The sequence below is a fragment of the Rhynchophorus ferrugineus genome, unplaced genomic scaffold, assembly GCF_030347505.1.
Source record: "Rhynchophorus ferrugineus isolate W39M unplaced genomic scaffold, kcgeb_rfMv2 rfM4, whole genome shotgun sequence".
NCBI lineage: Eukaryota > Metazoa > Arthropoda > Insecta > Coleoptera > Curculionidae > Rhynchophorus > Rhynchophorus ferrugineus.
The window spans coordinates 51,867,028-51,884,345 of record NW_027472583.1 but is presented as its reverse complement, the minus strand read 5'-3'; the positions used below and the strand labels follow the sequence as shown (position 1 = coordinate 51,884,345).

The 17,318-nt window shown below is 37.8% G+C and overlaps 1 protein-coding gene across 1 annotated transcript in view; it reads right to left on the bottom strand.

The window, feature by feature from the left end:
• Positions 1-17,318, bottom strand: part of yl (Putative vitellogenin receptor yl) — a 51,829-nt gene that overhangs the window by 23,985 nt on the left and 10,526 nt on the right. The window contains exons 10-17 of the mRNA XM_076403792.1: positions 16,757-16,944; positions 15,570-15,771; positions 8,433-8,745; positions 8,118-8,378; positions 3,984-4,128; positions 3,584-3,930; positions 1,453-1,639; positions 1,170-1,344 (exon numbers count right to left, since the gene is read on the bottom strand). Coding sequence (XP_076259907.1) covers positions 1,170-1,344; positions 1,453-1,639; positions 3,584-3,930; positions 3,984-4,128; positions 8,118-8,378; positions 8,433-8,745; positions 15,570-15,771; positions 16,757-16,944 — 1,818 coding nt within the window. The remainder of the gene's footprint in view (positions 1-1,169; positions 1,345-1,452; positions 1,640-3,583; positions 3,931-3,983; positions 4,129-8,117; positions 8,379-8,432; positions 8,746-15,569; positions 15,772-16,756; positions 16,945-17,318) is intronic.

Below are 17,318 nucleotides of genomic sequence, written 5' to 3'. Positions count from 1 at the left end.
CGCCCTATAAGATTGTTACCTGTGATCTCCAAAATTATTAAAAAACTGTATATTAAGATACTCAAAATAATCTCAGAAGAAATAAATATTTTTCCAGACCATCAATTTGGCTTCCGTAAACACGAAGCAACAGAACAAATACACAGATTAGTCAACCAAATTATTGCTCCGTTGTATTTCTCGATATATATATATATATATATATATATATATATATATATATATATATATATATATATATATATATATATATATGTATAATGTATAATCGATATAATCCTCAAGATTTCCACAAGGTGTGGCACACTGGACTGCAGATTAAATTGAAAAAGCTTTTGTCCCACACGCACTTGCAACTACTGAAATTTTATAATTTATAACAGACATTTACTTAGAATACACTGATCTACATCCAATATATTCAAGGGTTCTGCAGGTCAGCGTCCTTGGTTGATTGTAATATCTACAGCTGACCTACCGACCTCAAGAAACACTACTGTTGCAACATATGCTGACAATACAGCGGTTTTATCATCACATGATGATCTTCTACATGTCAGTGGCAGATTGTTGAGTTTTTAAGGCATTAATAAAAAAAGAATTATATGTAAACATCTGTAAACAATTATTCGTTAAAGAAGTCTTGAAATTCATTGTCTTTTTTTAGTCCTCTAGGTCGTTCTTCAAAATATGTTTGAATGTCGTAATTTTTAACGTTCCGTGATTACTGTCTCTATATACTCAATGACTCAATAATAATAATAGCAAAATTGTTATTTTATGTAGAAAAATTCCAACACCATAGAATTTAAGGGTTATATTAAGTTGTCTAACATTGATACTTCGAATTTTAAGCAACAGATATCGCTGATCAAAATCCATGCAAGTACCTAATATCATTATTATTACAGTATTAAATTGGTATAGTCGATTTAAAAGTGGAGCCATAAATTATTGCAAAAAAACGCTAAAATGTTTACCCATAGTTGACAATGACAAATTATGGCTCTTAATCTTAATTCACCATCAAATATACTATATCAACTCATATAGTCCATTCAATTACCATTCCTTTTTGTCTTCATATTATCTTTTTCAAATAAATTGTTTCAATTTTGAATAAAACGTTAGAAATCTGGATTGTTTTTTCACACCCCTAATATTAATACCTGTATACATTGTCCATCATCACAGGCGAAATATCCCAAAGGACAGCTACTTTCAGCCTTGCAATTGTCCTCATCTTCTCCCATCGGGCAATCTTTCTTGCCATCGCATTTCAATTTACTTAAAATACACTGATTCGTTATGGTGCAAAGAAACTCGTTCTCTAAGCAGTCCTTCCTACATAAAAACAAAATTATATAGGCAATGCCATTTTAAATTATGCGATATTGCCAAGTTGCACGTAAATATTGAGATGTTGGGAGGATTGTCCAAAAAGAAACCAACCTATAAAGACAAGTCCTGTTATCTTTGTCCAGCATCATACGCGATGGACAAGCACACGAAATACTCTTATGCGCAGGTAGGCAGAGGTGACTGCAGTTACCGTTGTTGAACAGACAGGCACTTGAAGGTAGTTGACCAGTTACCACTGACGCCAAGTGAAGACGAGAACTTGTATCAATGGCCAAATCTATAAAAAGTCATATCTCAACTAACGTGAATATTAAGGGAAATATGAAATATGAATGTTAGAACACGCATTAAAAATATAAAAATGCAATTTTTCCTAAAAATTTAGGTAAACAAATTATTCTTTTAATCAGTCTGGTGTATTTATTGTTTTTGTAATACATACTTTAGGTGAGAAATATGGATAAAAGATAAAACAAAGAAAAGAAAGAAAAACTAAACTAAAAGATAAACAAATATATGAATACATAAATCTACACATAAAGTATAAATGATGTAATGAAAATATGCAGGAGTTAAAATGAAAATAACTACACCATTTTTATGGATGGAGCACATAGGATAAATAGAAGAATTTATGAATTATTAACAGTACATTTGTACAACATTTGAAATCATTGATAAATATCAAGGTGTTTAATGATTAATGCAATAAGATGTTATGATCTGACTATAACAAGTCAATTAAAAAGTCCCCGGCCTACCGTAGTAAAACAAAATTTTTTGGCAAAATTAGTTTATTTTATTTAACATAATTCCCTTCAAGGGTGATACACTGATTATAGCGATCATCCAACTTTTCAATACCATTTTTGTAGTACGATTTGTCCTTTGCTTCAAAATGGGCTCAGTTTTGGCGATCACCTCTTCATTCGACGAAAATTTCTTCCTAGCGAGCATTCTTTTGAGATCTGAGAACAGGAAATAGTCGCTGGGGGCCAGATCTGGAGAATACGGTGGATGAGGAAGCAATTCGAAGCCCAATTTATAGATTTTGCCATCATTTTCACTAATTTGTGACACGGTGCATTGTCTTGGTGAAGCAGCACTTTCTTTTTGTTCAAATGCGGCCGTTTTTCAACGATTTCGTCCTTGAAACGGTCCAATAATCGCTGTTGATGGTCCTGCCTTTTTCAAGGTGGTTAATGAAAACTATTTCATGCGCATCCCAAAATACAGCCATAACCTTGCCAGACGACTGTTGCGTTTTACTACGCTTTGGAGCGGGTTCATCATGTGCAGTCCACTCGTATGACTGTCGATTGGACTTCGGAGTGAAATGATGGAGCCATATTTTATCCATTGTCACATATCGACGCAAAAACTAGGATTTATTGCGCTTTCGTCATCTTCAGACACTGCTCCGAATCATCAACTCGTCTTTGTTTTTGGTCAAAACTGAGCTCGCACGGCACTCACATTGCACAAAGCTTTCTTATATCCAAATATTCGTGAATGATATGATGTACAGGTCCAGTTGAAATCTTTAGAGTGTCTACTATTTCATTCAATTTCAATTTACGGTCATTCAAAATCATTTTGTGGTTTTTTTAAATGTTTTCGTCGGAGCAACCTCTTTTGGGCGTCCACTGCGTTCACCGTCTTCGGTGCTCATTTCACCACGTCTAAACTTAGCATAGCAATCCTTGGTTGATGGTTAGTTGATTTTCCTGGGGCAGTATCCGAAAACTCGGCATCAAGCCAAGTTTTTGCTTCAACTGTATTTTTTCCCTTCAAAAAGCAATATTTTTTATCAATACGCGGAATTCCTTTTTATCCATTTTTTTCACAATAACAAAATTTGTTTCACTCCAAATGTTATAATTCACAAACTAATGATCCGACAGTTGTCAAATTTATATACGCATCTTTTGAGTATTAGGGCTAACTAAAAAACATATGAATTTAATTCTAGTAGCGCCATCTATGTATCAGGCTGGGGACTTTTCAGTTGACCTGTTATATATAAAAATAGGAGACGTTTTAGAGATGCTAAACTTGTCCATAAGAAGAAGTTTAGAGCATAATATAGTATGTACATGTACATATACATAAAATAATGAAGGTTATGGTACCGGATGAGCTTAACAATCGGACATGAGGAAAAAAGAAGATATAAGAAGTAAAGGAGGAATCGAAATAGGCAAATGACTAAAAGTCTTACCTAAATGTAATTTTTGTGTATTTTCTCCGGATGCTTTACTAGTCCAGTACAAGGTGGGTGTGTACTCGTTAACCCAGAAAAGGTCGTTGGTTAGCGTCGCCAGATCCGATGGGAATGAATGGATGCGCTTGAACAGATGAATTTCTCGCCCATCGACGCTAATATGCTTCAATTCTCCATTGAGACTATCGGCCAGGAAGAGACGACGATACCTGTTGTCGTAATGAAGACTCACTCTGCTGCTTAAGTCCTCTTCTAGTATATGAGTTCGGCCTGTTCCGTCCATGGACAGTCGATCCAGATGGCCGGTATGCCCGTCTCTGTCTGCCAGCGCGACAAACATTACCCTGAAACCCAACGAATTTCGTGAAAACTATTTGAAATGTGAAGTTGGTACTACCCTTCAGACGGTACCAAGGCCACTGAAATCGGTACTTCACCGTCAGCGTCGTGGATTAAAGGTTTCCTGGCCATTGTGACTAGACTGAGCACTTCCAAAGAAGCTTTGCTCTTGTCGCAAAAGTATAAGTTATTGCTGGATGGATCTGGAAAATAATTATTCTTTATTAAGACCAGACCTGGTAAAATTGAAATAATAACCATTTTATGTAATTTATGCAATTATTAAGCTAACAAGAATATAATTTCAGTTTAGTTCCGTAAGAAAAAATGCTTCTGAAAAAAAAATAGAGAAGAAAATGTACCTTTATTAGAAAACATGCCAAACCCCTCTCCACGTTTATATTTTAGACATTTCATTTATTGCACCATTCAATCTTAAAACACATGGCTCCATTTCCTCAAATACAGTGCAGTCTGCAACCGGCGCCGTAACACATCCCTGCGCATGAAGCGCCTGGCTGGTAGGTACCGTCTGTACCTTCGTATACCAATTTGTCTTTGTGAATCTTATCAATATCATTGTTTCTACCGAAATTTTCATGGTATCCCTGTATGCAATGGTTTTCCAAGTTTTGGTGACTGCAAATTCCCAAACTCTATGGATGAGAAGGTAAACTACTGCAATCCACTTTTGATGGCCATACATCCTAAACTGCAAGCTTCCATCCGAACTATGGTAGATTATGTTAGTTTACGATAATTTCAGTCCATTTTTGGCGGCCCTACACGCTGAACTGTGATGGATGTACCAAGAATTCACGGACTTGGGGAGTTTTTCAAAGCCTGGATGATTCTTACTTGTAAAAGCTTATGGCTAACCTTTTAGTAACTTAATCCACCTTTTGTGACCTTACAACTTCAGTTCTTTCATACTGTTTCCCAAATTCCACGTAACTGCACCAAGCATGCTTCAAGTAACTGATGAACGATTACCAATATAACGCCAACCTGTCTCGTTTTTTTAATAATTAATTTGATTTCAGTTAATAAAATGAGCAAAATGAATTTGAAGCCTTAAAACATAACATACGGCTGCGTTTATGTTTCCTCAAATACATTGCAGTCGGTAGTCAGTGCTGTAGCAGAAGCACGACATAACATATATATATATATATATATATATATATATATATATATATATATATATATATATATATATATGTATATAGTAAAATATCCGAAATCAGTGTAGTTTATGATAAATTGCATAGTGTCAGCAAAAATTATATGTATAAAACTGTGTTGTTAGTAAGCCAATTATTTCACTCTTGGCAAGAATGGAAATATGGAGAATTTTTGGGATGTTGGGGACACATTCCTCGATACCGTCTCGTATAGTTTATGTATTTCTTATAAAAATAAGTTCGGTTCATATTTGCGTGTTTAATGTACCGTATTATCCATTGTCTTATTTAATATAAATAATTGTTCACGTTTAGTTTGTTAACTATTTACTATTATACTATTTAAATTAATTGGGTACTTGTATGAATCTTAATCGGCGATATCGGTTGATGAAAATGTGAGGTATCAATGCAAATAATACTTCAACAAATTAACCCAATTATTTCCTTACATAAAATAACAGTTTTCCATTTTGTATTATTAAGTTATTCAGTGTTTATAGGTGCTAATTACGAGAACCTCAAAATTATATTTTCCATATTTATTACATATATTATTTGATTTAAAGAAATCTGCTGTCGAATTTGATGTGAAATAACGAGTAAGAAAATGAATTGCAAGATTTATTGGACAAAAGCTCAGCTCAAAGAATTAACTAAAAATGCTGTTTCGAACTGTTTCAACAGTTTTATCGCTTGCCAGACAAAAAAAGAAGAGTTTTCTGTATCGTATGGTGATGATGATGAAAAATGGATCTACTACGACAATTCAACGTGCAACAAGTCAAGTTATACCAGTAAAATAATCCTCATCAACACCCAAGCGGAATATTCATAATTATAAAGCCTTGTTATTCATATGATGATCAGCAGATGTATTGTGTTTATATAAATGATGCTAAAATCGAATTAAACTATTACCATAGATGTCTATCTACTATCCAAAAGACGCAAAGTCACCCTTTTGCATGATAACGTTCGGCCACATGTTTCAAGAGTTGTCAACGATACACTGTTGCAGCTCACCACACCAAACGTACTCAGCAGACAGTTCAGATCAATGCAGAGGTGTGAAAATTCATCGCTGCTAAATCAACATCATTCCTTTCAAGCGATATCGCCATGTTACCAGAAATATGGGAAAATATTGTACAAGATAATGGAAAATATTTTGATCAATATATACTGTACTAATTTTTCTGAATAAATGCTTCTTTAATATATTTAAAATGATCACAATATATGCAAGCATCTGATATTTTAATACCATATATTTATTAAACCCAATCCAGTATTTTATTTAATTATTATTTTCCAAAAGTATATAAATAAAATAAGGAATATTATAAAGAATGATGCGTTGGGATGTAACGAAAACAGATCGTGTCTGGCATCAGCAATGAATATTTTTAACACAGTGTACGTAGAGTGAGTAGTGGCTATTTTTGGATGATCATAGTCTACATTCCATAACCTTCCACAGTTTCCGCCTAATTTTACGATGTTGCCATTTATACGCGATCGAGAGGTAGAATCCAATGATCTGGGCCAGCCAGTTTTGTTATGATCTTCGCACTAGTAGCAGCTTTAGTATTACTTAATTGTTTATATCTAGTGTCCGATATTATTATATTATATCTATTATTACATCTAATTTTATATAAATTAAGTTAGCTTAAGTGTTATATTATTTTATAAGTAACGTTAGGAATATTGTTGTTCATAGTTTATTTATTCTTGTATTATTAAAATTTTAATTATAAATAATATATAGTAATGGATAAATCATTGATAATATTGTCATAAATATTGTCAAAAAACCCTATATACAGTTCTAATGTAAAGAGTCATATGAGGAAAATACATCCAAATGTTTGTTTATCTAATTTTTATTTTTATTTTGTAAATTTGATTTAATTCTATATCAAATTCAGTATATTTTTAAGCATAATTTACCCTGCTAAAAATTCTGATACATATGACTCATTGTCCTTTACGTCAGTATTCATTCAAAATTCTTTGATCACATCGGCTCTTCAGAAAGAACTAAAACCTTATTTATTAGGATTGATTACACTTGAGTGTAGGGTATGAAATGGTTTTGGGTTTAAGTCAATTCTATTAACATCAAATAGAAATATGATTCAAGCCAAACTGGCAGCTAAAATTCCATAGAATAATTCCAAAAATTAGACTTATTGAGTCGTAGTGATTTACAGATAGCAGTTGTAGCTACAAGTGTTGAAGTATGGGTAAATAATGGCAAAAAGAAAACAGATATCAGGGGGATAAGATTGTATTTTGTTTGTTGAACAATGTAATCGAAGATGATGAGAGATCGGACAATGTATTCTCTTAATAAGCTAAATTTGAGGTATGTAGGTTTTTGAGGTTTGTAGAGTAAACCTAAGGGGGGGGGGGGTAACGTATAAAAAGTGCGCCTAGATCTACTTTATGGGTGGTTTGGAAAGAGTTTAACGCATAATTTTATAGAAGTATTACGTAGTATACATATTGTTTTATTTACTCTTTTTCCTTTCATATTTTATTTTAAAAATAAATATGTTTATAAAAGGTTCTTCATATTACATTTATTATATTATAGAAGATGCACATGGCGGCAAAAAATTTCAACTTGTGATTCAAGGGAAATTTTAGATTAATTTGTGACTTTTAAGTTAATTTATTTTGTTTAACTGTTTTTAACGTCGCAAATTCATGCTTCTCCAAAATTAGACTCTTGTCAGAGAGTGCATCACTGGCGAATTTTAACATAGTTTCTCAGAAGCCATAAATGATGGTGGAAAACTATAAAGTTTGCTCTCAAGAGCTCTACCTCTCAGAAAAATTTATTTCTTTTGAAAATCTTAAAGATGAACCTTGTATAGTTCGTTTCTTTATCGAATACCTCTGGATCTCAATTATTTTATTCATAATAAATTGAAGTCGAGTAAGTTAAATTATCACACTCGTATAATTTAAAAAACGTTTCAACATTTACAACTTACCGTAATTCATGGATGTAATTGAACCGATGTTGGTTAAATCCAGATTTTTACTGACTCCTGAATGTAAGTTGAGCTCCACAATCCTCTTATTCTCCAAATCGCTAATGAACAGACTGTTGTTCCTGCTGTCGTGAGTCACAGCGCCAGCATTCTTTACCACCGACGGCAGCAACTTCGTGGAATGTTTTCCCAAGTTCTTGTGTTCCACTTGGAGTAGTAAGTTCTTCGCTGCCACTATGATCATCTGCTTCTTCTCGACATCTGAAAACGATTAATGCTGTATGCCAGGATGCATTACAAGATGTCCTCCTTTACCTCGACAAGTGTGTTTATCGTCATTCAACACTCGATTCTCCGAACAAGCGCAAGAATAACCTCCCACGTTCAGCAGACAGATGTCGCTGCAGTAGGCCCTGTCGCATGGATTTTGGGTGCGCTGGCGCAACGCTGAATGATAGATGCTGATGCCGTAAATGAAGTTCTTGCGCTCTTTGATGATGGTGGTGTGATTCTTGCCAGTGAATTTGTCGCAGGAATCTATAGACATGGTTTCCCAATCAGACCAGTAAAGTTTATCTTCGAATACAGCGATAGCGAACGGATGTTTGACCACATGTTGGAGAATGATCTAAAAGTAGATTATTGAATAAATAAATATTAGTATGGTGTGGAAAAAAGACAATTAACAATTTAAACAAAAATTTAAATTGTCAACACCTAATAGGTCAATTGAAAAGTCCCCAGCCTGACACATAGATGGCGCTAATAGAATTAAATCCATCTGTTTTTCAGTTAGTTCTAACCCTAAAAAGGTGCGTGTATAAATTTGACAGCTTTTGATATTATGAAAAAAAAATGGATAAGAAGGAATTTCGCGTAGTTCCGTGCTAGCTCTCGAAGAGAACGGTCGTGTCCGGTCCGCCGAACCTACCTGCGCTTCCGAGAATTACCCGAAACTTTCCCTAAGACGGTCGACCCGTTATCACGTTTCACCAGTGCCTACGTAAAAAAAAAAAAAAAGCGTCTGTAAGCGCCGAAAAGGCGTTTTTACAGACAAGGCAATGGCGTCATGTACGTCAGAGCCGACGTCGCCTCCTGAACATAATCCCAGTGTTTCAAATTCAAATGGACCATCTTCAGAAGACAGCCGAGAAGTGCTTATAACGGAATTGAGAAAACAGAACGAAGACCTGCGAAAGCAGATAGCTGACCTTAAAACGTTCGCAAAAGCCCAAACAGACGCCCTGAACAAACAGACGGAAAAGCTGGAAAAGAGCGAAAAGGCTTCCGAAGAGCTCAAGGAAGAAATAAAAACTCTCACAGCTACGATAACACAATTCATGAAGCATCAAAGAGATGCCATGGAAGTAAAGATTCCCGCTGCCATAGAAATTCAGTCCCAGACACCAGCTAAACCGACACAACACTTAGACCAAACTGAAGACTCAGAAGACGGTTTCACCTTGGTGGGAAAAAGGAAAAGAGGGCCCGTCACTCCACCTCAGGAAAGCCAGCTGCCGAAGGCCGGCAACAAGGGAAAACAGGCTCCCAAATCACAACCCAATCCGGTAGCCAAGCCAGCCACTAAATCTACCCAATCGAAAGCCAAGGCTAACGTACAGCCTTCGATTACAAAATTTGCCACCAGACCAGTACAAAACAAGCCGACCACCAAGACGGCCCCACAGCCAGTACCGAAACAAGTTACCACAAGACCAACCCAAGACCAGCCTGCGCAGGTAAGTAGCCAGGTCACTAAACAAGTCTTAACCTCCACAGAAAAAACAGTGCCAACCGTTTCGGCGACTGTTTCTCAAAGTCCCCCAAAGGAAAAAATTCCGCCTATAGTGCTCCGTGATAAGAAGAGGTTCATGGAGCTCATTAGAATTACTAAGGCACAATCAATAGACATTATAACCCGAAATAAAAAGGACGGCATTTTCTTATTCGTCGCCACAAGCGACAATTACCGTAAACTTACTACCCTGCTCGAGGAAAGGAATTACCCTTACCATTCCTTCTGTCATCCGGAGGAGAGAGCATTCCGGGTAATAATAAAAAACATCCCAGAATCACTCTGCATTGACGAAGTACGTGAACTTCTCTTTGATCAAGGCTTCCATCCCAAATTTGTGCAAAGATGGAAATTAAAATCCGGGACAGAACTACCAATTGTTCAGGTAGTTGTCCCTCGCGAAGAGCGACAGATCATATATATGACCAAACTCGGCGTCATCACAGTGAAGGTCGAGGTCCAGAGAGGAAACGGCCAGCCAGTGCAGTGCTTCAACTGCCAGCTTTTCGGGCACTCCAGCTCATATTGCCGAGCCCCCCCACGGTGCGTCAAATGTGCCGGGCATCACGACACTAGATCCTGTACCAAAATCCCAGAAGCACCTCCAAAGTGCAGCAACTGCGGTGAAACTCATACCGCAAACTTCAGCGGTTGCACCTGCCGTCCTGCTCCAAGAAAACCAAAAATTCCGACCGAAACCAGACCTCCACAAGGTTCTGCATGGAGTAACCAAGGTGGCAGAAAGCTAGCCCAAAAATTAGCCAGCGCTACCCAGCCTGCTCCAACTCAAACTCCTGCTCCAACCAATACACCGGACCTTAACTCCACAATGCAGGCGTTTACTGACCCGCAGGCTTTCCTACAAGTGATCGCCCTGGCTCACCAACTTGCTCGTCTTTTTCCAAATGTCGCCGCCTAAGCGGCAACACTTACCTGTCTCTATAACTTTCAGCAGCCTTTAACTCTTCGAAATGGCTGTTCCGAAATCTCTTATACTGATGACATGGAATGCAAATAGCTTACGCGGAAAGCAAGCGGAATTGGAGGACGTCATAACATTCTATGACGTCGACATCGTGCTCATCCAGGAAACTTTCCTGAAACCTTCGCATCGTCTCTCTTTCGAACACTTTTTTGTCTACAGAAACGATAGAACTCCGGGTCGAGGCGGTGGAACCGCCATTCTCGTCAGAAAAGGAGTCAAACACGAGCTCCTTCCATCGTTATCAGTAAACAACTTCGAAACAACCTCCATTAAAATCGATATCCAAGAACGTCCCTTCGTGATTACATCCCTGTACAGGAAATCTTCTGCATTCAACTATGCCGAATACCGATCACTCGTCGAAGGAAAATTTCCGAAAATAATAGGTGGCGACTTCAACGCCCACCACCCCACCTGGGGGTGTTCCAGAGCGAATCCCGCAGGTAACGCCATCGTAGCTCTAAGTGCAGATCTGGGCTACGGTCTTGCCTTGCCAGATGAACCCACCCATCACCCTAGTACAGTCTCTCAAGGCGCAGCAAGAATCCTTGATTTCTTTATTCTTCAAGACGTAAATCGCGATTCCGAAGTTCGAGTCCTTGACGAACTAGACTCTGATCATCGTCCGATCCTTCTCAAACTCGGAAACTGCGCCACCACTCAAGTCCCACTAACAAGATTCAGGAAAAAAACCGACTGGAAAAACTACCAATCTCTTCTCCTGAAATCCGATCCAATTCCGAAAATTAACACACCAGAACACCTCGAGGAAGCCGTACTCAAGCTAACTCGCGATATTCAGTCTGCTCACGAATCTTCCACAGTCAAAATTTCATCACAACCCCAGCCGTGGAAAAACAATCTTCCCGCTTCTCTTAAACGTGAAATTCGCATCAAAAACGGTTTATACAGATTAGCTCGATTCACCCTTGATGCTGCAGACAAAAGGGAGGCGAACAGAGCATGCAAGAGGGTAAGGGCGGCCGTCTCGACTTGGCGAGCAATGAAATGGAACTCATTTCTCGCGGACCAAAGGCTGGATGGCCCCCCTTCCTTCTGGCGTGTCTCCAAATGCCTCGTGGGGAAGACGCACAATGTCATCCCTCCCCTGAAGTCAGCGGTTACAGGAAATTTTGCAGTCACTGACCAAGAAAAAGTCGAGCTCCTTGCAGAGACCTACGAAGCTCAAATGAAATGCCTCCCACCCGCACAGAACACTAAAACTAAAGACATTGACACTGTCATCAACGAATCCAACTCCGTCAAAAGACCAGTAACCCCCGCCTTTCTTCTCAACCATTTTGTATCTCCAAAGTCTCTACAGACTATGATCGGCAAACTTCAAACCAAAAAATCTCCAGGTTTCGATGGAATATCGATTACCCAGTTAAAAAAGCTCCCGCATAAGCAACTCGCAGAACTGGCAAACATTATTAACTCCATCATGAGACTGCAACACTTCCCGGCGTCTTGGAAACACGCACATATAGCGGTTATACCCAAGAAAGGAGCAAAATCATCTCCATCTGAGTACAGACCCATGTGCCTTCTCAGTGCCATTTCAAAGCTTGCCGAGAGGGCAATACTCTACGCTCTCAACTCTTTCACAAAGGAAAACAACATCATTCCAGATGAACAATTCGGCTTTCGCGCTCACCACTCATCCGTCCATCAAGCTTCCCGTCTGGCTGCACACATCCATCATGCTCTTGACCAACGTAAAAAGCTTGGAGCAGTTCTTCTGGACCTAACCAAAGCCTTCGACAAGGTCTGGCACGACGGATTGTTCGCAAAGTGCGTGCGGTTAGGCCTCCCAGAAGACCTAACCGCTCTCATCAAGTCCTATCTCTCGGACAGATCTTTCCAGGTCAAGATCAGGGCGTCACTTTCCAGTCGTAAACAAATCGATGCTGGCGTACCTCAAGGTTCCCCGCTGGCCCCAGCCTTATTTAATCTCTTTATTTCAGATATGCCGAGAAAAGAGCATATTGACGTCGCCTTTTACGCTGACGACACTGCTTTCTTCACGGCCGCCAGGTTCGAAGTTACAATTCATGAGCGTTTACAGAAGCAGCTCGATCATGCGGTCAAGTGGTTCAAATTCTGGAGGTTGCAAATCAACCCCCTGAAAACCCAGGCCATCATTTTCCACAAGAAGCGTTACGCACTGCGCGTCTCGCAACTTAAGATCGACACCGCAATAATTCCATGGCTGGATAACGTCACGTACCTAGGTCTTCACTTCGACCGGCGGTTCGGTTGGCATTCCCAAATCCAGAAAGCAATCCAAAAAGGTTCGGGGATAGCAAACCTGCTATCTCCTCTGATCTGCCCTTCTAGCAGGCTTCCCATCTCCATCAAATGCTTATTTTACAAGATGTTAATTCGGTCCGTACTCCTCTACGGATCTAATGTCTACTTCAAGTTTGTTACACCCAACCAGGTCAAACGGCTTCAAGTTTTCCAAAATAAGCTCCTCAGGAGAATATTAAACGCTCCATGGTTTGTCAGAAATAATCAAATCCATAGGGAAACTGACACTCCAGAAATCAAGCACTTCATATCTCAATCATTCCACAAACAACAACTCAGCTCAAGTTCTTCTGAAAACGCGCTTGTTCGCGAGCTGGTCGACATGCTGGGAGCTTAGCACCGCGTCACCGCTAAGCTCTCCCCCTTTTCCAGGCTGAAACGACCTCATCCGTCGCTACAGTCATAACTTTTGCCCCCATACAACAGTACCCAGTTGTGTGTTAACTCAGGTTCGCGAATCAATAGAATCGCCGGGCTCTCGTGCCCAATAACGGCTGCCCGATCAGCGGGTGCCATATCCCCAAATTTAATGCAGTAGCAGTAGTGATCCACAGGGGTCAACTGTGAGGCGGTTTCGGTTTAGTGTATTGGTAAGCCCAGAGGCAGTCCCACATAACCCGGTCCAACTTGTCACTCCAGGGCAAGTCTCCGCGACCAGGTATGCGTCATGCATTCCACCGCCGGTTTTTAGGCCAGAACAAAAAAAAAAAAAAAAAAAAAAAAAAAAGGAATTTCGCGTGTTGAAAAAATATTGTTTTTTGAAGGGAAAAAATACAATTAAAAAGCAAAAACTTGGCTTGATGCCGAGTTTCCGGACACTGTCCCAGGAAATCTACCATAAAGGATTGGTATGCTTTAGTAAGCTTAGACGTGGTGAAATAAGCACCGAAGACAGTGAACGCAGTGTACGTCCAAAAGAAGTTGTTACCGACGAAAACACTTAAAAAATCCACTAAATGTTTTTGAATAACCGTAATGAAATAGCAGACACTTTTTCGTTTTTTCACGAGATCGTTTTCAGTGACTTTTGACACGATGTATTGTCTTGGTGAAGCAGCACTTTCTTTTTCTTTAAATGTGGCCGATTTTCGGCGATTTTATCCTTCAGGCGGTCTAATAACGCTATGTAATAGTCACTGTTGATGGTCCTTCCCTTTTCAATCCACTCGGATGACTGTCGATTGGACTTCGGAGTGAAATGATGGAGCCATGTTTCATCCATTGTCACATATCAACGTAAAAGTTCGGGGTTATTACGCTTGATCATCTTCAAACACTGGTCTGAATCATCAATTCGTTGTTGTTTTTGGTCAAAAGTGAGCTCGCGCGAAACTCACTTTCCACAGAGCTTTCTCATATCCAAATATTCGTGAATGATAGGATGTACATGTTCAGTTGATATCTTTAGTATCTGCTGCTATTTCATTCAATTTCAATTTACGGTAATTCAAAATCATTTTGTGGATTTTTTAATGTTTTCGGCAGTAACAACCTCTTTTGGGCGTCCACTGCATTCATCGTCTTCGGTGCTCATTTCACCACTTCTAAACTTAGCATACCAATCCTTAATGCTTGATATTCCTGGGACAGTGTACGAAAACTCGGCTATATGTTAGGCCGGGGACTTTTCAATTGACCTGTTATGTATATTAGACCTATAAATTAATTTTAAAGGATTTTCAACAGATTGTTGTATTGAGTGTTACTGTGTTTTAAATCGCACCGGGTACATTTGTAACCAACTTCAAGTTGAATCATTTCGTCAAAGTGTAAACAAAACTTCAAAATTTTTAAAATTTTACCGGGTACATCGAATATACGGAAAGTTGTACTTTTTACTTCAATTTAAAGAAAATAACAGCTGAAATCATCAACTGAGATTGCAATTGACTACATTGATGTGCTTGAGATAAGCACTGCGTGAAAATGGCCGGAATACGATTAGACACAACAATGCTATTCTTTGGCATGATAACGTTCCACGTGTAGCAGAACCGGTAAAAACATAATTTTGTTCTTCAGACTAGACTATGCTTTTTCTAATAATTACTTATTCCAAGCAGTTTCTATTGATGTACAATACTTTGGATAAAATACATTGTATCCATTTTTCACAATACAGCTTCAAATTTAAAAAAGTCTTTAAAACTAATTTGCTGACCAGGACGAATATAAACAAATAAATACCTCTTATAGGGACTCCAGTTGAATAATATTTGATAAATATATTTTACAAATACAACATTTATTTTTACAAGCAGAATCAAGAGCTTTTATTTTAATTTAATATTACTAATATTCTGCTCATATTTCCCATAATTTATATATTATTTCATACAATTTTCATATTTATACGTACTCTTCTATCTGTACCATCCAAGTTGATACTCTCCAACGTCATTCTTTTGGCATCCGTCCAGTATAATCTGCCGTTGGGTCCGTCTAAAGCCAAACCGTTGGGCCAATGGACGTTGTCTCGCACGAAGGGTCTATCAGCTGACCCATCCATATGGGAGAAGGCGATCTCTGCAGGCTCGCCCCAATCAGTCCAGTACATAGTACTACAGTCAAATAATGTAAGAAAATTCTCAAATTTTTTTCAACATCGAAATTGTTTTAAAACTGAATTTAAGTTATTTAATAATACAATGAATTGATATGAATGAGTAGTGAATGCATGAATATAATATGATTAAATTATAATTATAAAGAATAGAACTTTGTGTCCTTGTAACCGTTGATGAAGATTCTTCGGACTTCGGCCAAAACATTAATTTGTTTCATTTCAACAACAATTCACAAATAAAATCTCGGTCCACTCAATATCTCAGGTATAACAATGATTTGGTAATCACAAATATTATTTTCATAATTTAATATAACAGAACCAATATAACATGTTTCCAATATAACAGAACTTTCCTATAAAAGTGTTATTACTGTTCGATACCTCACCTTCATAATTCATCCCCAGAACCACAAGTGAAGAGTGAGAATGGGTCAATTTTTATCATGTATATGCAAACTAACATAATTTCCATTACTCCAACCAATAAACCAGAACATAATATCAGAACATAATAATAAGACTTAGTGAGACCGAAAGAATCCTGAAAAAACATCTCAAGCTTTAAAGCATTAAAGCAAACTACAGTACAAGAAGATGTTTTAAAATTGGGCTGTAATGTCCTTAATCAAAAAACAATTTAAAAATTATGAAGATGACGATGTTCATTTGAATCGAGAATAGTGAATCACAACATTGCTTGTACTCCACCTGATATTAATTTATGGAACGAATATAAGCAGACGAATGATAAATAGGTGGATATGGACATTGATGACGGTGAGGACGTTCCCATTAAAGTAAAATGTGTAATGATTGAAGCGCAAGCTATACAAGTTTTCAATCAACCTTTGGATTGGACTTAAAGAAAAGTTACGAAGATATTTTAACTCTTCGTAAATTACAAACACAGGAATTGGAAGACAATGCACATTCAATATTTTTTTTATTCATAATAATTCTTAAAAACTTGAACTTACCCTTCATCTACATGAAGAACAATGGCTCTAGGCTTCCTTATGTCGTTGTTATTCAATACTGTACAGTGTAAACCATCTCTCGTACATACTCCGATATGTTGACGTTCACTGTCCGTAAAGTATACATTTCCAGTCAGCCAATCGACTGCTAAGTCTTCTGGTAATCCTAATCCAGACGTGACAATCGCCTAAATAAAAACATTATTATTAGATGTCGATTTGCCTGATTAAAAGTGAGGCAATTAATTTTAATTTAAATTAACCAGCTAAATATATATTTCTGTACAAGAGGCGAATTCTCAAAGACAGGACGGTCCTACTGTTGCGATAGTAGCGGGTTTGAATCCTGCTGGGGCATGGTCGTAAATTTATGTTTGTGGTTGTCCTTGGCAAGAGTGTAAAATCACCACAAAAAATTGTATCAATAGATACTTATTATTTTACTCAAATTTACTAATATGCCTTGCTTCTTCGCTAAATAACTTAAAATAATATAAATAAAAGCTTTTTGCTGAGGTATTAAAACATTAACGAAAACCGAAGAAACAAATTAAAGTTAATG